General features: G+C 53.6%; 1 protein-coding gene across 1 annotated transcript in view; it reads left to right on the forward strand.

The window, feature by feature from the left end:
- Positions 1–5190: 5190 nt before the first annotated feature.
- Positions 5191–20783, forward strand: part of SNTG2 (syntrophin gamma 2) — a 175628-nt gene continuing 160035 nt past the window's right edge. Inside the window, exon 1 of the mRNA XM_076000461.1 lies at positions 5191–5262. Within this exon, the coding sequence (XP_075856576.1) occupies positions 5191–5262 (72 nt within the window). The remainder of the gene's footprint in view (positions 5263–20783) is intronic.

The following is a 20783-nucleotide window of genomic DNA, read 5'->3' on the forward strand; positions in this document are numbered from 1 at the left end:
TGCACAGAGCCGAAGGAAGTAATAAAATGACCAGGACAGGAAAGCACTCTGGGGTTCCCGCGAGAGAGAGCTATGAGCGGGAGCTGCGGAAAACCCACACGACGTAAAGCCCCGACAGATCTGCCCGGGACAAAGGGCAGAGCCAGCGCAGCTCGCCCGTGCTCAGAGCCGTCACCGCAGGCCAGCCAGACGTCACCCTGCTGGTCGGCGTGGCCGCAGGGACAGTGACATGCTGGGAAGACCGTGGCCCTGAGGAGGGAGGACAGACAGACCTGGCCGGAGTCCGGGATCAGTAAACGGGAAACAGAACCGCGGGCAGTTGGGGTCACTGGGGGAAGGACGGATGCACGCGGGGCTGGCTGGAAGGGAAGGGATGCGTGTAAACCTCACACGTGTCCTCATGCATGGACATGCCTCTTTCATGCATAGGTGTAATCTTTCTTCACAGCTCCGTCTGCTGAAAGGAGCTAGACATCAGGTACCAGCAGCGGCAACGAGCCATTTCCCTCTCAGACGTCCACCTCCAGATGCCGTTCGTTCTCCGTGGAAGGACCCAGGGCGCCCCGGACAGGAGGCTGATCCCAGGAATCAGGCAGGAAAGTACGGGATGAGAATGGAAAGCGAGGAACCTCCTAGAACCAGGGGACTTGTCAGAGACACAAGCGCCGGCTTGAAGGGGCTGCTCACCCAAACCTGGAGATGAACATGATGCGGCAAGGTGGTCAAGCATGAGTGACCTGGAATCGGAGTGGGGGACGACGGCACAGGTGTCCCCCTTACCTGAGGCTTCACTTTCTGTGGTTTCAGTCACCAGGGGTCAACCTCGGTCCAAAAATATTAGATAGAAAATTCCTGAAATAAGTACTTCATACGTCTTACGTTGCATGCCATTCTGAGCAGCAGGTGAACTCTCGCGCCGCCATTCCACTTCATGCCTCTGGACGGGAAGCCTCCCTTGGCCTGCTGTTTCCATGCTACGCACACCGCACGCCTGTCTGTCACTCTGCAGCTGTCTGGGCCGTCGGCTGGCTAATGCAGGATTTCAGTGCATGTTACCTGACTCACCAACGGCCCCAAAGCTCAAAAGCAGCGATGCTGGCAGCTCAGAGATGCCAAAGAAAAGGCATGAAGTTCTTCCTTCATGTGAAAAGGTGGAAATTCTTGATTTAATATGGAAAATAAAATAAAAAACTGTATCAAGGTTGCTACAGCAAGAACGAATCTTCTACCCGCGAAACTGTGAAAAAGAATAAAGAAATTCATGTTAGTCTTGCTGTGCTCACCTCCAGCTGCAAAAATCACGGTCATAGCATACGATCAACGGTTCTTCGTTAGGGAGGAAAAGGTGTGAAACTGTGGGTGCGAGACACGAACTGAGACGTGTTCCCGCCGACGGCACCGTGTCGTGCAGACAGCACGGGGCCCGCGTGACGACCACAGCGGGCGTCCCCCGAGACGCGTGGCACCAGCCGCTCACGGCAAATAAGGGACGGTCATGCAGGCTCAGAAGCCGGTTTGAACCAGAAAATGCAGACATGCCTGGGGAGGCTGCACCTGCCGATGAAGCGGCTGCCGCCACGTTTCCGGGGAGGTGACGAAGTTGATGAAGGAGAAAGGACACCACCCAAAGCGAGTCCTCAGCCGTGACGCAGAGGCCTGCCATTACAAGATGCCCGTGGAACCTGCATTTTTGCAAGAGCAGAGGTGGCACCGGGACACCGGGCGAGGAGGGCAGAGTGCCGCTGGTGCCGCACGGCAACGCCACAGGCATGTGACAAAGCTGGTGCAGTGCGCAGAGTGAATGACCAACCGCTCTCAACAAAACCAAAGATTATCTGCCCGTGTTCTGGCAGCCTAAAAAGTGAGGGTGACAGCCCCCTTGTTTGTGGGATGGAGCTGCCAAGGCTTCCTCCTGGAATTGGAAAAACATTCAAAAGGGGATGAGTTGCAATTTAAAGTCCTGTTAATAACAGACGGTGCACCTGGCCCCCCCGAATCTGCTTGCTGTGGACACGAGAATGTTGGGGGGGCCTGTATTTACCTCCATGTACAAGGGCACCCCTTCCGCCCCTCGACCAGGTTGTCATGGCCACGACACCCCATACCTGATGGACTGGGCCAACCGCCGGTGTAGGCCCTGATCTGGACGCAGCGCTGGGAGTCCCGCACCTGCTCACGGGTGCGGTGTGGGCCACGATGGGCGAATTAGGACGGGAAACCAAACGGCAGCTCCGGATGACCTTCTGGAGTCACGAGGGGCGGTAAAGGCTGCCCAGGGCTGGTGGAAGTTTGGGGAGCCCCTCGAATTTCCAGAGGAGCCCCGGGAGGGCCCGCCAGCACGCAGGTGAGGAAGCGCGGGAGGAACGAGTTGAAGGGCGAGACTCGAGGACAAGCTGGGGACTGGAAGAGCCTGTTGAGTCCTCCGTGGAGGGAGAGGAAGGTGGAGAGGAAGGTGGAGCGGAATCCTCCGCGCGGGCAGTGCCGAAACCCGCCTAGCTGTTGCAGGACACATCACGGGGCCCGGTCTTGGGGTGGGAGGTGGCGCTGAGGTCCCCACAGGGCTCGGAAGGACCTCAGCCCCCGCAGCAGCACCCTGGGGAGTGGATCGAGCGAGACGACCGCTTCCAGTTGCACGGTGCCTCCAAAGCGTTCAGCGAAACATCATCCAAGTCTGGAGGATGCTCGGCGTCACCAGCCTTGTCATGGGGCTCCACGACCCGGGTCGCCCCAGCAGCCGGACGCCACGTCCTGATGCCTGGGTGGCTTACTCACTGCCTCCCCATGCTGCAGCACCGCACCCTCATGCCCACACAGGAAGAAGGCTGAGCACAGACCCGGGTACACCGAGAGAGAGACCACGTTCACGTCCATGTTACCGAGGTACGTGGTTATAACGGCTCTGTTCTATGACCAGTAACGGTTACTATCGCTGTGCCTGATCTACAGACTGAACCGTATCACAGGCGTGTTTGCACAGGATTGGGGCCCTCCAGCATCTCCTCCTGCACACGGGGTGCTGGGGCGTAGCTGAGCACAGGGGAGCGGCTGTCGTTCTTTCCACCACATTTACAACATTTCTGTAAACTTGGGATTATTTCAAAATTGGAAGTTAGCAAGTCGAGGAGACACCGAGTGTGCTGGTTTTGGACGTGTCTCAGAAGCAAGGCTACAACGCTTCATGAGAACTCCAGAGTCAGACGTCAGGAAATCCATCCCGCTCTCTCCCCCTCGGAGTTTCGGGCTATACAGTGTCTCACCGTGTTAGTGCTCACTGCTGTTACCGTCCTGTCAGAGCCCGGGCATTAGAGACAAAACACAGCAACTCCACGAGCGGTCCTAACTACAAATGCGTAAAAGCTGACCTACCCTTAAAACCTGAACTCCTTAGCTTTAAAAGCAGCCTTGGAGCTACTCAGATGTCCTAGATCTGGAATCACAAAATTTTCGTGTAGAAAGCACTCCAGAGGTTGTCAGGTAAGACCACATTATTTTACAAATGAATTAACAATTAACTTTGATCTGGAAAACAACAACAACAACAACAAAAGCCCATATTCATTTAATGGCAACATTTGAACAAAAACTCGAGTCTCCCGAACCCAACACTCTTGCACACATCAAACTGGTTTTCCCACTTCAGGTCCTGGAATAGATCTTCCCTTTGTGAGTGAGTTAGACAATATCATCTCGCATCTCATAGGTAGACCTCGAATGTCTCAGGCATACTCATATGCTTTTTTTTACTATAACTTCAAATAATAACCTCTTGTCCAAGAAACATTTCATAGGGGGCTCTGTGCCAGGTCTACAAAGAGCCGATTTTTGTTATTCGAGAGTTCATTCTAGAAACTAAGTGGCAGGGGTAAGTGAAAGTACAAAGAACAGAGAAATTTGGAAAGTCTAAGGCCTTTCCTGCAAGGGGGTAGAAACCCAGGCCCGCTCAGCGGTTTAAGCAAGCTGGAGCCAGAAAAATGAGTGTCTTCAACCGTCTGTTCAGTGTTTGTCCTGCTGGCCTCACATGCCACCCTGAGACCGGGCCCCCACCCACTCATGAAAGCCACCTGCACGGTTGTGCTTATGGTGGGGGGGGGGGACCGGGGACTCAGGGATCCGGAAAGAGAGGAAAGCACACGCTAGCTTCTTTCCTACATGCTGATAGCCTTGTTTTTTTTCTTTATTTTATTTTTCTTACCTGAGATTTATCCCAAACTAACTTTCATTTGCATTTAAATCAGGATGACTTGAGACTAACAGAACCCAATATTGCATCTGCTAGTCTCCTCTTGGCACAAACCTGAAGGAATGAAAGGAAAGAGCCAGCCCAGCTGGTGCCTAAGTTCCTGGCTCTCCCCGGACCCCACCCCGGTGCGCCCATGGAGGTGCCCCCCAGCCCTGAGCGCGCCCCTGCAGGCTTCCCGAAGACTTTGTGCAAAGGCTGCAGGCCTTGGGCGCCAAGCTCTGGGGCGAGTGAGCCCGGAGGGGGAAGAATTGGGGTTTCCTTACTTTTTCTTCTGCCAGACAGTCGCCAGGTCCTGCTTTAGCTCTCTCGGTGGGAGCAGGAGACCCTTTGCGGGCGCCCAGGCCGGATAACTGGGTGGGGACCCTCCGAGGCCAGCAAGCGCTGAGAGCCTCAGGCTGTGGACAGGCAGCTTCTCAGCTCAGAAGCGAGTCCTTTCAAAACGGAGGTGGGGGGCGGGGAGCCAGAGCACCTCCCTGCGCCCATGGGAGCGGTGATGCACCCCCAGACCCCGGCCGTGCTGCCGAGCCCCCCACGCCCCCGACACCAGCCCTGGAGGAAGCGCGCACCGACGTCCCCGTCCCTACCCCCGTGGGAGCCAGCCCGCGCCCCGCACTGTTCTCCCCGACAGCTGCGCGGTCCCCGCCCGATAGGAGCTGCGGCCCCGGCCCGGCCCGCGCAGCGTGCGCACCCCGACTCAGGCGCGAGGCGCTCAACCCTCTCCGCAGCCGCCGCGCTGCTCCCGCGCCCCCTCAGCCGCGGGTGGCCTGCGTGGGCGGCGCTCCGGGCGGTGGGCGGAGCTCGCGGTGGCCCCGCCCCGCGCCGCCAGCGGAGCCGGAGCCCAGCTGGAAGGAGAGGGGCGCGGACGCGGCGCCGGCGGGGCCCGTGGATGCGCGCGGAGCCCGGCGCGCAGTGGGCCGGCCAGGAGCGCGCGCCCGGCCGCGTGGGCGGCGATGAGCACCGAGGGACCGCCGCCCCCGGCCGCCCCCCGCGGGCGCCCGGGCAGCCTGCTGGGGCCCGCGCGGGTGAGTGCGGCCGCTCGGCGCCCCGCGCCCCCTTTCCTCCCCCACGCGCCCCTCTTCCCCGCTCGTCCCTCTCCCCGGGCGGCCGGCGGGCGGGTGGGCGCTGGGGCCCTGGGCACGGTGGGCACCCGCCCCCTGGTCGCTCTGCGCTCTCCAGCCCCGGGTGTCAGCCGGAAACTTGTGGGTTTGGTTTCGGAACGTGCTGAAAGGCTGCGTTTCCAGGCGCAGAGGCTTGGCTTTCCTGTGTGGGGAACAGGTTTCCCAGAATTGGGGATTTGAGATTTGCCCAGCGCTTCTTCCAGGGAGCAGCTCCTTGGGCCGCGGCAGTTTGGCATTGGCAGCCGGAGCCGCCTCCCCTCCGGCCTGCCGGTTCGGTTCGGCTGGGTCCAGTTGGCCGGGTTCCCGGACCGGCTCCGCTCGGGGCTGAGGGGCTGTCAGCGTAGCGCCTCCAGCAACTCAGGGCACCGGCTTCGTCATACTGGTGTTTCAAAGATTCTATTCTGGTTTCTATCTCAAATAGCTACCCCCGTCTCCACCTTCTTATTTTTAAATAACTAAACTATTGATTGACAGAAAACAGTAATGTTGGCTCACACAAAAACGAAAAGTTCTTGGAAACCTTCATGTAGCCACCCACAGCGCAGCCCAGAGCTCTGCAATCTGAGTGAGAAAGAAGCGAATGACTCCCTGCGCCTTAGGAAGCTGTTGACCAAGGTGGCAGTTCCTGCGAATTCAGCGACAGCCACTTCTGTAGGATTTGTCCCCGACAAACTCCCCAATTCCATGGATGACCACGAATATATTTAGGGGTCTTTTTTAGGATAAGAGAAATGTTTCAGAAGAGCACGAGTTGAAGGCAGTTGCAAATTCTTGTCGTAATGCTCCTAAGCTAGTGGCAGTGACTGCTGTGTGATGTTTTTAAAAAATAACTCTGTATAGAGACAGGTTCATCTTCCTTGCACGCTGTACCTTTCTGGGCTGTTACCACACTATGTTAAAATTAAATTTCGTGTGAAATGTGGGTTTTTATTTTTGAGGTACTGTGCAGTATGAATAGTCATCCAGCTATTGCAGAGGTGATCAAACTCCAGATAATATACTTGGATTACTTGGCAGTGACCGGCAGCAAAAAGTGAGGATGCCCTGGTCCCAGGCTTTCCGTCCTACGGCTGCTTTGGATTGAAAAGCAATGCCCTCCTGTGGTTAGGAATTGTGCTTTTGGCTTGAGGCATACTTGCAACAAGTCTTGTTTATAACCATTGTGATGTTAGTGGAAGAACTGAAGGAGCTTTATCATGCTTTATAGTTTGACTCGATTGATAAGGTATTGGCAATGGTTTCACTTAAAAATAGATACTCTGGGGGGGAGGGGGGGAATGGGCATCTATTGAAACCTTAAAATCTGTGCCCCCATAATATGCCGGGGAAAAAAAAATAGATACTCTCCACTGTGCTAAATGTCGATTACTTTAAGATCCCAAATTGGTGTGTTCCAGGCAAGGGTGACCTCCATTCCTCAGTTTGCTACACAATGTGATTAGTGCTTTCTTTGTAATCAGAGCCTTGATTATGTGAGACAAAGTATCTGAATTGTGCTCTAAGGAACTTCTCGTCAGCGACTATAATGATAAAAATAATATAGAGCATATTAAGGCAAGGCTCATAGCTGGGGACTCATAAATAATAAGATGTGCTCTGACAGTACCTTAAACTCCAGTGCAGGAAAATGTTCAGATTTTTTTTTCTACACAAAAAATGAACCTGTTAAGCATCATGTTTGCAGGTTTGTCTTAAAAGCATGAGTGTTCTTAGCATGCAGTATGACAGCTGCTTAGTGGCACCGACGGCCATGCCGAATTGCTAATTTTCTTATAGGTAGCTATGCATAATAGTAGTGAACTTGTACAGTTATTAATGTAATGATCGTTTCAGATAAGAGAACTTAGCACTTCTAGTGAGAAAAATGATGACAAAAGACAGACCTGCTTTTATTCCTTATATTTCTGTTCATGATACTTTTTCCGAAGTCAAAAATAGAGCCCATTCTTTATCATGACTGCTTGTTTGAATCATGGGAATTTGGCCAGATTTGAATGTTTCTTGGTCAATAGCAGAGCTTCTTTTCAAACACTTGCTATTCCTCTGTATGTTTCTAAGTTGAGTCAGTTCACACAGCTTTGTCCCTGACTATACCTGCATCTGGGGGGTGAAATCACCTTGGTGGAGAACCATGATTACAGTGTGCTCAGTGTGGCTTGCTCTTGACATCCAGGCCCTGCTGTTGGTTTGTATTTACAGCGAATTTTATGTTTTGAGTCGACACTTCTTCAGTCTCAGGTGCTGGAAGCACAGCTGGCATGAGCCGGAATCTGCTGCTTTAGACCATGAGCCATTTGCAAAAGGAGACTCCTGAGGTCATTCCAAAGGTGCACATGGTACCAGCATCACCAGACCATGTTTCAAGACGTGCATGAACACATGAGATAAGTGAAGCACGTCACCTCCCGAGAAGGGTACCGTTTGCTCTATGCTTTTGCTATGTTTCTCGTCCTCACTGACTTGTCTTTAACTCCAACTGTACAGTATCTACACTGTCTGATGTTGTATGCAGAATTCACACACTTTGAAACAGGCAGTTACTTATTTTACCAGAATGACATGCTCCTTAGTGAATGTTTGAACAAGAGCCAAGTTAGAAAAGTGTGCTTATTTATTGACAATATCAGGTGTGAAAGTGCCTATTTTCTGAAAAAAAAAATATATATATGGGGGGGGAGAGAGAGAGAGAGAGAGAGAGAGAGAGAGAGAGAGAGAGAGAGAGAGAGAGAGAGAGAAAAGAGTAACCATTTATATCTACGTATCTTTATGGATGATAAGTGTAGAGAAGGCTTTTTAACTTTCAATTTTAGTTTAGAGGCACTTCCCAAGACATCCCATGAGACGTTCTTTGAGAGAGTTGGCGCCCCAGCTGGCAGAGGGACACTGGGTTGAGAAGCCTCTGCATTCCCAGGGCCTTATTCGTTAACGGCCATATCCATCGTAGAATAGCAAACCCATGTGCTGTGGCTTTCCCGTTATCACACGTGGCGAATGGTAGCAGCAGGCACATACCCTGACTCCCCGGAGAGAACGCACCGCCAGTGGTCCCTCTCTGCACCTTGGCACCTGTGTGTGCCAGGCACAGAGCAGGTGCGCTGCACCTGTTTGTTGGAATCATGAGTGAAGACACAGACCAAGACTTGGGAGCACTTAGACACCCCCAGACTGGGAACCTCTGTGCCCTCTGGCTCCAGGGACCCCCTCCTGGGATGTGTGAGTTGGGATCTAAAGGTCCCTTTGGGTTTGATTCCAATCAGCCTTAGAAACTTGCCATTTTGAAAATTTTAATAGATGCATAAAATCGTGTATGTTGATGGGGTACAGTGTGATTCGATATACATATGTATTGTGGAATGATTAAGTCATGAGCTGATCACAGAAACGGGCTGTTTCACTGGATTCCAGAGGTAGGTTTGTCGAACGGGATGCCACCAAGGAGGTTAAAAAAGGCTTTCGGAGGAAAAGTGCACCAAGAATGCCGGGGACGATGGGTTTGCACGCAGGCTGGTGGGCACCTGTCCCAGCTGTGCGGCAGCTGCTGCCGGCAGTTGTGATCCTGTTTTCCAGAGGAAGATGCGGATTGTGTTCGACTAACACTAGGTGTCAGCTTCCCCCAGTCCACACTGAAGTCTGTTCAAAGCAGGGCAGCTGAGTTCATACTTTCTATTTCTGGGCTGCACACCGAGCTCCCTGGGCCACATTAGCCTCACCTGAAGCGTAACCTGTCCACCCTCTGGGACTCCGCCTGCCATCCCCAAGCCCAGCCCGAGGGCACTTGGGCCCCACCCCCCACTGCCTTCCCGCCCTGTGCTGCTGCTGCGCCCGCCCGGGAGCCCTGACCGCCCTGCCTTTCCCTCTGACGCATTTTAGTAAATGATGCTAAAACGTGCTGTGAGTGTGATGATGTTGTGCTTTTTCAATTAGAATTACTTGGTAACTAAATCTGTTTTCTAAAGAGTCTACATTTTTAGATCCTATAAATGTTGTTAAGTAGCTACACTTTAATTAAGCGGAGAATTAGCATTTAAAAAAATGAACATGCATCTTAACATATCTAGGGGATACTGTTGTAAGCGATCATAAAATGTAAAGTTATATTTTTAGCACATAAGGTCTTCAACTTCAGAGGCTTCTTGCTCCAAACTTGCCCCGTTTTGATTGCGTTTTACCCGTCACAGTTTACAGCGAAACTGTGTTTATCATTCATTTCCCTTTGCTTGGAACCTACTGCACAGGCTGGCATATTATTTACAATAATACTTATTATTATAAATGAGTAAAGCTGTTTCTAAACTGTCAGCATTTTGAGTATCAAATCAATTTTCACAGACAGCAAAATTCATTTGACATTTAGATGCATATCATTTGATTACAGCACTGAATTGCATTGTTATAAATACAACCACTAAGCTATTAAAATTAAGTATCATAAACATCATCGTGCTTATTAACCTTCATCCTATAAGTTTATTTTTCATGCCATTTTCAGTTATATCCCAGCTCCATGAGGTGACTTTTTTCCTGTGCCCGGTGAGGAGCGGTAGCATTGGAGCACTGACTAATGAAATACCTGTAATTATTTACATCTTAATCAAAATAATTTAAATGAAAAATCATATGCATGAATTAAATTCCATTTCTAGAATGAATGTTTCTAGCAGGAAGATATTTTGTTGTCTATTTTGTAAATTATTATAGGTAAAATTACAAAGGTAGGAAGGCATGCAAATTCTACAGTAGAACATTTTTGTTAATTCAACTAGTGTTCAGGGAAATAATCTGTATTTGTGAAGTGGGATATAACTGCCAGTTGTTCTTATACAAAATTGTAGCATTTTCCATTGAAAATAAATATTTTACATTTAGCAGTATTTTCACACATTTTGAATGACAAAATGCTCAGAAACTAAATACAGTGATGCTTACATAGTCATTAAAGGGGGAGCCAGAGGGCAGTGGAGGTGACCTGGGGTTCTCTGTACTGAGCCCCCAGGGCCACCCGCTGCCACTGCTGCTGGTCTCTCTGCACTGAGTCCCACAGCTGAGCCACACCTGTCCTGCACCTGCTCCACACCTGCCCCACACCTGCCCCTCACCTGCCCTGCACCTGCCCGGCAACTGTCCCACACCAGCCCTGCATCTGCCCCTCACCTGCCCTGCACCTGCCCTGCAACTGTCCCACACCTGTACTGTACCTGCCTCTCACCTGTCTTGCACCTGTCCTGCACCTGTCACTGGCCCTTCACCTCCTCTCTAGTGTCGCGCTGCCCTGCCTTTTCTTCCCTTTCTCCTCATGCCCCATTGTGCCTTGAACAGGTGGCGTATGTAGCAGTTCCATGTTAGCTTATTTTCTTTTATGCTTTGTACTGGCCAAGGAACGCCGGCCCCTCCGAGGCCAAATTGGTACCAGGCGGCTGCTGCGCGGCGCCCTCCCCACTCAGCCATGCCTGGTGCATGCAGGGTCCTGCGCTGCCCTCTGCACCGCCTGCCCTGTGTCCATGTGGGGTTTTTTTTTGGAGTGCAGAATGTTTATTGAGCAAAGGGCGGAGGTCGTGAGCAGAAGTGGGGAAGATACAGAAATGAACCAGACTGTGCCTGTGCTCTTTGTTATCTCTTCCGGTCTAGGACGACAACCAGTTCACCACTTCAGATAGCAGAAAGCCAGGGCTCAGAGAGGTCACTTCACTTGAAAAGGTGCACAGCGCAGCTGGACTGGAACCCAGTTCCGACTGGCTCCCAGGTCCAGGGAGGGGCAATGACTTTGGTCTACATCACACAGTGAGAAAGAGGGGGAAAGAATGATGCTTGTCCTTTTGGAAGATGGGGAAACTGAGGCCCAGAGTCAGGCAGTAATCTCGGAGCCGGGAGCTGTGTGTGGGAGTGACGCTGTGTGCGTCAGACTTGGTGGCCCAAAGAGGCAGGACAGCACAGGCCGGGTCTGGAGCGTGGGGAGGCGCACGCGCTGTGCCAGCTCCGTGGCGTCCTGGAAGCGGCGTGGGCAGAGCGGGCAGGTGCGCGGTGGGCCGGCGCGGGCGCAGTGCGTGGCGCGGTGCTGCGATAGGTGGCTGGAGCGCTTGACTGCCTTTCCGTAGGCGCCGCACATGAGGGGCTTGAGGTCCGAGCGCGACACACGGAGGCTCTGCAGCCGCAGGGGGCTGGGAAAGACAGGGCGGGGGCTGGGAAAGACAAGGCGCACGCTGGGCAGCTGTAGCCCTTGCACGGGCCGGGCTCTCCCGGGGCGCCTCCTCCAGCTGCACCCTGTACGCACAGGGGACCCCGCTGGCGTTGATGAGTAGGTGGTGGCCCAGCCATGGGGGGTCGGGGCCCTGCCGCTGAGGAGGGAGTGGAGGAGGGGCCTTCAGCCTTGGGGAAAGGGGGAACCTTGGCGTACGGTGGGTCCATGGCCTCTGGAGAGCCACGCCACCAGCCACTCTTCTGTGCCTCCCGGCGGGGCTCTCCGGTGGCCTCCCTGGACGCGGTAGCCTGGCCACCTCCCACCGTCCTCACCTGCGGCTCTAGGCCGCCCAGCTGGGTACCCCAGGGCCTTACGCCCACCTGCAGGGAGACCCGGTGCCCCCACGACCCAGGTCCCAGCGACCCACGGCTGCGCACAGTCTGAGGGACAGGCTGCTGCCGGAGGGGCTGCGCTGCTGCGTGGTACATGGCCCTGTGTCGCTGAGCAGCAGGGCACGCGGTTCCCCAGTCCTGGGAGCACGCGGTTCCCTGGCCTGGGAGCATGCTGTTCCCCCTCCCGCAGTGCACGCGGTTCCCAGTCCCGTGAGCACCGAACACGCGGTTCCCGGTCCTGCGAGCACCCGGGGCGCCTCTCGCCCACGGGCGCATCCGTGTGTGTCTCCAGATCAATAAGCGTTCATCTGGGTTAAATGTGCACAGGTCTACGGGCAACAGGAGAAAGTTCCATTTCTGGTTTTTGAACTGAGAATTTATTTTATGGTTACGTTTAGTTTATTTGGATTTAAATAAGATTGTGCCCTTATAGTTTTACAATAGCTGAATTTATTTTAATTTTGCACGTCAGCATAACTGTTAATGGTAAATATAATTTATGCTGTTTCTCCTCTCTGTTCTGCTCAAGATTGTCCTTAGTGATTTCTCTTCAGATAATTATACTTTGCCAAATGGCTCTCTCAGTTTGACTTCCCACATTATAATTATCTCCAGGTTTTATTGTGCGCTGAGGAACATGGGATTACTTCTCTGCCTCAAACCTGGGGATGCTCAGAGCCAGAGCTGGCAGCGTCTTGCGAGAACCGCATGCTCCCGGCGCATGGCGTGGGGTGCCTTGACCTGGTGAGAAAAATCCGGGTCCGGTTTCATCCCTAGAACTATCCTGGTTTGCTGCCAGGCAGAGCACACGCTGGCTCTTGCGTGGTGTCCTGAGACACACTGGAGAGTGCCCTGCCTTCCCTGCATCATACATGCATGCAAATATGCCACGTATGAACACACACCACGCACAAGTACACATGTGTATGCAACAGACATACACCTGTATACAGGACACACAGGTGAATACAAACACATGTACTTGTGCAGGCCACACACATGTGTGCACACCACACACATGCCGCATGTATGAACACAACACACAGAAATACACAACACATGTGCATACATATATGTGCTGGCTACACACCACACATACCACATATATCATATGCAAGTGTACACATGTACACAAAATACAAGAACACAACACACATGTACCTGTACACACCACACACATAGACATGTATACTCAGGGGTACACGTGCACACCACACCACACATGTATACAAAACACATGCAGCTGCACACATCACACACACACCTGTACACATCACACTTGCATACTACACACATGTACACAACACACAGCTGCAATTTAGGGGAGGTTTCTCTGACTCTGGCAACTAGTTGGTGGCTGATTTTGTTTCCTGTGCATCTTAATGTTTACTCAGTCCCAAGAGGACCCGGGTGTGATGCTGGGAGTTGGCATGTAAGTAACTGGCAGCCACTGCAAACTGCATCTTCCCAGGGGAGACTAGAACAGTTGACTCTGTGTTTCTCAAACTGGGGTGCAGCAGGAATCATTTGAAGGTACAGGATGAACATGGGGTTCATTGTACTTGGAGATCAGACAGGTAGAGAATAAGTCATTTTCATGGGCCCTTAATTTAAACTATTTCTGTTACATCTATCTATCTATCTATCTATCTATCTATCTATCTATCTATCTATCTATCTATCTATCTTAGAATAGAGGTGCAAAACTCACCCAAATTTAAAGGTAAAGCATAAATACCAAGAGATAGAAGAAATCCTGGGTGCATATTGTATTTTCATGGCCACGTCCTCACGTGCCACCGTGGTGGGCTCTCACTGCCTGGGGACAGAACTTTGAAATGCCTTTCAATGAAAACAGAATCTGGGCGGCATTACAGGACGATCCAGCCCACGTGTGCAGAGCAGAGGTGGAGAGAACAAGCTCACTCTTAAATGAGCTTTGGAGCGCCCAGGTGGGCAGGGAAAGCACCTGCTCTGCAGCATTTTCTGGGAATACCTCCAGGAAACGGGAGTCCTCACACCTGGGCTGCTCCTCTTTCCTTTCAGGGATCCTTTCTCGGGGGCTGAGGTGCATCTGTGAACCTTTCTGAAACTTGGCACCTACACCCGTACATCTGGGATATGAATGCACCACTGTGTCCCCGGAAATGTTTTGATTTGATTTTCTTACTCAGAATGGCAGGATTAGCAAATGGAATTTCTGGATTATCGATGTTCCCGCAGGATCTTCTGAATGAGCATTTTCTTCTTTTTCATAATTGTTGGGCTTATGTTGTACTAGTTGTTTTGTTTCGCGAGAGCTGTTATATTGGAGTTCAGTTCTCCCCATTAGAAATGGGAGTCCCTTTCCCGTGGGTAAGTCCGCAATATTGACAGCACGTTGTCCTCAGTGCCTGCAATGGAGAAAGGAGACCACTGCAAACAGACCGGATTTGTACGAACAAGGCGGCTTACACACTTGCACGTGCAGCTGCTGAGGACAGTCTGCTTTTTAGAACAGCGGGATTTCTGAACTCATGAGTCCACCATGCGGAAAATCAGTCCTTGCATTTTCAGCTGAGAAGGGTGGACTTGTACCATCCAACCTAGACCTCACCTACTATTCAGGAAAATGTGAAAAAAACTAGAAACTTAGGATAATTTCCTCACCGTTAGAGATAGCATGGCTTTCAAGTAGGGCTTTTGATCAACTCTGCTTTGAACATTTTATTTAACCTGTGAACAAAAGTTCTCTGAAAAGGGATTTGGAGGAATGAGATTTTATTCCAGTGAATACTGTGCAAAGCAGAGAGCTGCATCCTGCAGCTAAAATGGAGCCAACTCCAGGGAAAAAAGGGAAGTTTGAGTTTTATAGTGGAAATTACCACCCAGGTTCCCAATCAGGTCCATTTATGCAAATGAAGGATTGAAACTCGCTTAGTTCAGATTGGTCGAAGCAGCTGAGCCCCAATTGGTAAGTTCAGGTGAGCTCTGGAGTCCCAGAAATGGAAGAGGTGTGGGTTTGTGTTATAACTATGACTTTCAATTCATTTCCCCTCTCCTCAGTCAAGTTAGGAGTTGGGCCATGGCATATCACATCTTTGCACAGAAAACAAGTGAATAAGTTTCTGTGTTGCCCGAGAGATCTGCACACGTGTGTTAGCAGGTTCACCATGATAACATTCTTGCCTTCTGTTTGGCAGATGTGTGCACAAAAGGATTAATAACCTTAATTATTAAGTATTTATTCCTTGTGATCAATTCCCAATATTTACACATTTGAAGACATAAATACATTGAATAAGCCAGCTACCATATTAATCACTAACATTTGAGACTTGATTTTTTTTTTTTTTTGCACAATATTTTGTTTGTCTGGAATAGTGGTTGGCACATGCTACATGTTGAAGAAATGATTCCTGGATTAAATATTTCAACTTCAGACTTACTTTAGAATTTTAATAATTTAAGTTATGAGGACATATCTCCATTAGGGACTAGGTGTAAATTCTTTGTAAAGCATCCTGTGAAAACAAAGGTAATGGCTAAGAAAATCCACTTGCATGTTGTAAATCTCACTTTAGCTCTTGCATCTGAATTCTGGAAAATCTCAGCCATCCAGAGCTCCCCCGATTTGGTCACGAGCTTGGTGATGTAGGCTCCTCCTGGTGAGGGCTGCTCTTCCTGGACAGGATTCTGGGGTTGGATTTCTCTTCCTTGCTGTGTTCGAAGCCCAGTCAGTGCTGTTTGTGAGACTGGCAGCACCAACTCAGTTCTGTTGGTGAAGCTCCGAAACGGGAGAATTCCAGTGAGCGTGCAACCTCCTATACAGGAGTCAATTTTGAGTCAATTAAAACGTGTCTGCTCATAATTGCATGTAATGCTAATTAAAACATCTTTGTTAAACGTCCTCAAGTGTCACAGTGGTAATTACCTGGGGATGAAACTGACGTATTTGAGGTGCAGGGTGTGCTGTTCCTGTCATGTGACACTCCCTCCTCCCCTCCTCTGCTTCGCTCTGGGGTTAGCTGTTAGCTCAGGTATCTTTAGGGTTTTTGCAGCAAGAAGGGAAGAGCAACAGTCAGTAGTGAGCATTTTACTCCAGAAGAGCATCCCCGCACAGAGCCTCGTCTCCATGTTGCAGAATTTCTGGGAACAGACTCCGGGATGAGGGTTCGTTGGCGGGAAGTGTATGAGGGAGGTTCTCAGAGTCGAGTGGGCACAGGGGAGGCTGGGCCCGGAGGACCACTGTGGGACCAGGCAGCCTCCTGCAGGGAGCTCTGAGATGCGGGAGCCTCCAGGCCCTCCCTGGCGGGGAAGGTTGGGGGGCTGTGATCCGTGTTGAGGCTCCCCAGGAGCGGCACGTTGGTTTGGGACGTTTCCCAAGGGCCCGGGGGCTGGGGCTGGCTCTTGGGACACCGCCCATGGCTGGGGTCAGCCCGGAATGGGGGGTCGGAGCAGCAGTGGCCACAGTCCGCTGTGCGTGGGCTCGGACCCTCTGCGGTGAGTCCGGGAGGAGCTCCTCGGGGAAGAGGAAGTCGGGGTGAGCTCTGGAGGTCTCTGCGCCGGCTTGCCCTGGGCCTCGGTCCTCACTGTCGTCCTCTGCCAGCCCTCACGGGGCAGCCCTGGGTGCGCTGGGCTCTCCTGCTGGGCAGCGTGGCCACGCCTCGGGCACCACCCTGGCGTGTCTGTGAGCCCCTGCGGCTTGTCCTTGTCAGCGGAGGATGACTGCACCTGTGCCTTTACCGGGAGGCACCTGCCCAGGTGCACCTGCTGGGCTCTTCTGCACAGCCTCACCTGCGACCTGAACGCGGTGACGGCTCCTGGTCCGTCGTGCTGGTTCCCTGAGGCCGGAGCCTGTGGCGCCTGACCACAGCCGTGGGGGACAGTGCGAAGGTGTTTGCTGTGCACCTGCTGGAGGGGCTCCCGCTGCAGTCGTGGGGCGGCCGGCACTGATCCCGAGGGTCTCTCAGGTGGGGTCACCTGTGTGTCCTGCAGTCCCGTATGTGACTGGTCACTGGTGTCAACATGCACTTTGTGTTGGGGGACAGCTCCCCCGTTCCTCAGCTGACGTCTGAGCTGGGTGCTGCAGAGGCACCTCCGATCGGTGCTCCTGTTCTGTCCCCCAGGTGTTTCCAGGGGGTGCAGGTGTGACGTGCTTGGTGGGTCCCTGGCCACACACCTTTGCCTCCCCTCTGCTGGAAAGTGGAGCCTTTCGTCTGGCGTGCACTTCGTGGGGTCCTGCGCAGGTGGAGCAGGTGCTCTGCGGTTGTAGAAGTGGCGTCATTCTCGGGACCTGTCACTGCCCCCCGGGTGGGACGGTGCCACGTCAGGCCTTGTTGTCGGTTCTGCAGTGACAGATGGGGTTGGGGGCACTGGCCTGTGGGGCAGGTGCTGCGGAGCCGAGTGCAGCAGGCCCGGCCCCACCTGCTCTGTCCACTGGCGGGTCCTGGACGATAAGCCTCGGTCACTGTGCAACCAGCCACTGACTGGGAGCCCTGTGTGTTCTACCTGAGGCTCTTCTCTTCCTGCAGGGGTCAGAGGGCAGCGGGTGAACAGCGACTGTATGGAGAGTGGAATCTGTGAGTCTTGCTAAGCTCAGTGGCCATTATGGAGAAAAAAATAATAAAAGGCTGGATTGAATAACCTGCTGCTGTCACCTGGCGGTTGTAGGGGCTGTCACCTGGGGTTGTAGGGGCTGTCACCTGGGGTTGTAGGGGCTGTCTCCTGGAGGTTGTAGGGGCTGTCACCTGGAGGTTGTAGGGGCTGTCACCTGGGGTTGTAGGGGCTGTCACCTGGGGTTGTAGGGGCTGTCACCTGGAGGTTGTAGGGGCTGTCTCCTGGAGGTTGTAGGGGCTGTCACCTGGAGGTTGTAGGGGCTGTCACCTGGAGGTTGTAGGGGCTGTCACCTGGAGGTTGTAGGGGCTGTCACCTGGAGGTTGTAGGGGCTGTCACCTGGGGTTGTAGGGGCTGTCACCTGGAGGTTGTAGGGGCTGTCACCTGGAGGTTGTAGGGGCTGTCACCTGGGGTTGTAGGGGCTGTCTCCTGGAGGTTGTAGGGGCTGTCTCCTGGAGGTTGTAGGGGCTGTCACCTGGGGTTGTAGGGGCTGTCACCTGGAGGTTGTAGGGGCTGTCACCTGGGGTTGTAGGGGCTGTCTCCTGGAGGTTGTAGGGGCTGTCACCTGGGGTTGTAGGGGCTGTCACCTGGAGGTTGTAGGGGCTGTCACCTGGGGTTGTAGGGGCTGTCACTGGGGTTGTAGAGGCTGTCACCTGGGGTTGTAGGGGCTGTCACTGGGGTTGTAGAGGCTGTCACCTGGGGTTGTAGAGGCTGTCACCTGGAGGTTGTAGGGGCTGTCACTGAGGTTGTAGGGGCTGTCACCTGGGGTTGTAGGGGCTGTCACTGGGGTTGTAGAGGCTGTCACCTGGGGTTGTAGAGGCTGTCACCTGGAGGTTGTAGGGGCTGTCACTGAGGTTGTAGGGGCTGTCACCTGGGGTTGTAGGGGCTGTCACTGGGGTTGTAGAGGCTGTCACCTGGGGTTGTAGAGGCTGTCACCTGGGGTTGTAGGGACTGTCACCTGGGGTTGTAGGGACTGTCACCTGGAGGTTGTAGGGGCTGTCACTGAGGTTGTAGGGGCTGTCACCTGGGGTTGTAGGGGCTGTCACCTGGAGGTTGTAGGGGCTGTCACCTGGGGTTGTAGGGGCTGTCACCTGGGGGTTATAGAGGCTGTCACCTGGGGTTGTAGAGGCTGTCACTGGGGTTGTAGGGGCTGTCACCTGGGGGTTATAGAGGCTGTCACCTGGGGTTGTAGAGGCTGTCACCTGGGGTTGTAGGGACTGTCACCTGGGGTTGTAGGGACTGTCACCTGGAGGTTGTAGGGGCTGTCACTGAGGTTGTAGGGGCTGTCACCTGGGGTTGTAGGGGCTGTCACCTGGAGGTTGTAGGGGCTGTCACTGGGGTTGTAGGGGCTGTCACTGGGGGTTATAGAGGCTGTCACTGGGGTTGTAGGGGCTGTCACCTGGGGTTGTAGGGGCTGTCACCTGGGGTTGTAGGAGCTGTCACCTGGGGTTGTAGGGGCTGTCACCTGGGGTTGTAGGGGCTGTCACTGGGGTTGTAGGGGCTGTCACCTGGGGTTGTAGGGGCTGTCACTGAGGTTGTAGGGGCTGTCACCTGGGGTTGTAGGGGCTGTCACTGGGGTTGTAGAGGCTGTCACCTGGGGTTGTAGAGGCTGTCACCTGGAGGTTGTAGGGGCTGTCACTGAGGTTGTAGGGGCTGTCACCTGGGGTTGTAGGGGCTGTCACTGGGGTTGTAGAGGCTGTCACCTGGGGTTGTAGAGGCTGTGACCTGGGGTTGTAGGGACTGTCACCGGGGGTTGTAGGGTCTGTCACCTGGAGGTTGTAGGGGCTGTCACTGAGGTTGTAGGGGCTGTCACCTGGGGTTGTAGGGGCTGTCACCTGTAGGTTGTAGGGGCTGTCACTGGGGTTGTAGGGGCTGTCACCTGGGAGTTATAGAGGCTGTCACTGGGGTTGTAGGGGCTGTCACCTGGGGTTGTAGGGGCTGTCACCTGGGGGTTATAGAGGCTGTCACCTGGGGTTGTAGAGGCTGTCACTGGGGTTGTAGGGGCTGTCACCTGGGGTTGTAGGGGCTGTCACCTGGGGTTGTAGGGGCTGTCACTGGGGTTGTAGAGGCTGTCACCTGGGGTTGTAGGGGCTGTCACTGAGGTTGTAGGGGCTGTCACCTGGGGTTGTAGGGGCTGTCACTGGGGTTGTAGAGGCTGTCACCTGGGATTGTAAAGGCTGTCACCTGGAGGTTGTAGGGGTTGTCACTGAGGTTGTAGGGGCTGTCACCTGGGGTTGTAGGGGCTGTCACTGGGGTTGTAGAGGCTGTCACCTGGGGTTGTAGAGGCTGTCACCTGCGGTTGTAGGGACTGTCACCTGGGGTTGTAGGGACTGTCACCTGGAGGTTGTAGGGGCTGTCACTGAGGTTGTAGGGGCTGTCACCTGGGGTTGTAGGTGCTGTCACCTGGAGGTTGTAGGGGCTGTCACTGGGGTTGTAGGGGCTGTCACCTGGGAGTTATAGAGGCTGTCACTGGGGTTGTAGGGGCTGTCACCTGGGGTTGTAGGGGCTGTCACCTGGGGGTTATAGAGGCTGTCACCTGGGGTTGTAGAGGCTGTCACTGGGGTTGTAAGGGCTGTCACCTGGGGTTGTAGGGGCTGTCACCTGGGGTTGTAGGGGCTGTCACCTGGGGTTGTAGGGGCTGTCACCTGGGGTTGTAGGGGCTGTCAGTGGGGTTGTAGAGGCTGTCACCTGGGGTTGTAGAGGCTGTCACTGGGGTTGTAGGGGCTGTCACCTGGGGTTGTAGGGGCTGTCACCTGGGGTTGTAGGGGCTGTCACCTGGGGTTGTAGGGGCTGTCACTGGGGTTGTAGAGGCTGTCACCTGGGGTTGTAGGGGCTGTCACTGAGGTTGTAGGGGCTGTCACCTGGGGTTGTAGGGGCTGTCACTGAGGTTGTAGAGGCTGTCACCTGGAGGTTGTAGGGGCTGTCACCTGGGGTTGTAGAGGCTGTCACCTGGAGGTTGTAGGGGCTGTCACTGAGGTTGTAGGGGCTGTCTCCTGGAGGTTGTAGGGGCTGTCACTGAGGTTGTAGAGGCTGTCACCTGGGGTTGTAGGGGCTGTCACCTGGGGTTGTAGGGGCTGTCACTGAGGTTGTAGAGGCTGTCACCTGGAGGTTGTAGGGGCTGTCTCCTGGAGGTTGTAGGGGCTGTCACTGAGGTTGTAGAGGCTGTCACCTGGAGGTTGTAGGGGCTGTCACCTGGGGTTGTAGGGGCTGTCACTGGGGTTGTAGGGGATGTCACCTGGGGTTGTAGAGGCTGTCACCTGGGG

This window comes from Microcebus murinus, chromosome 3 (assembly GCF_040939455.1).
Source record: "Microcebus murinus isolate Inina chromosome 3, M.murinus_Inina_mat1.0, whole genome shotgun sequence".
In the NCBI taxonomy this organism is placed as follows: Eukaryota; Metazoa; Chordata; class Mammalia; order Primates; family Cheirogaleidae; genus Microcebus; species Microcebus murinus.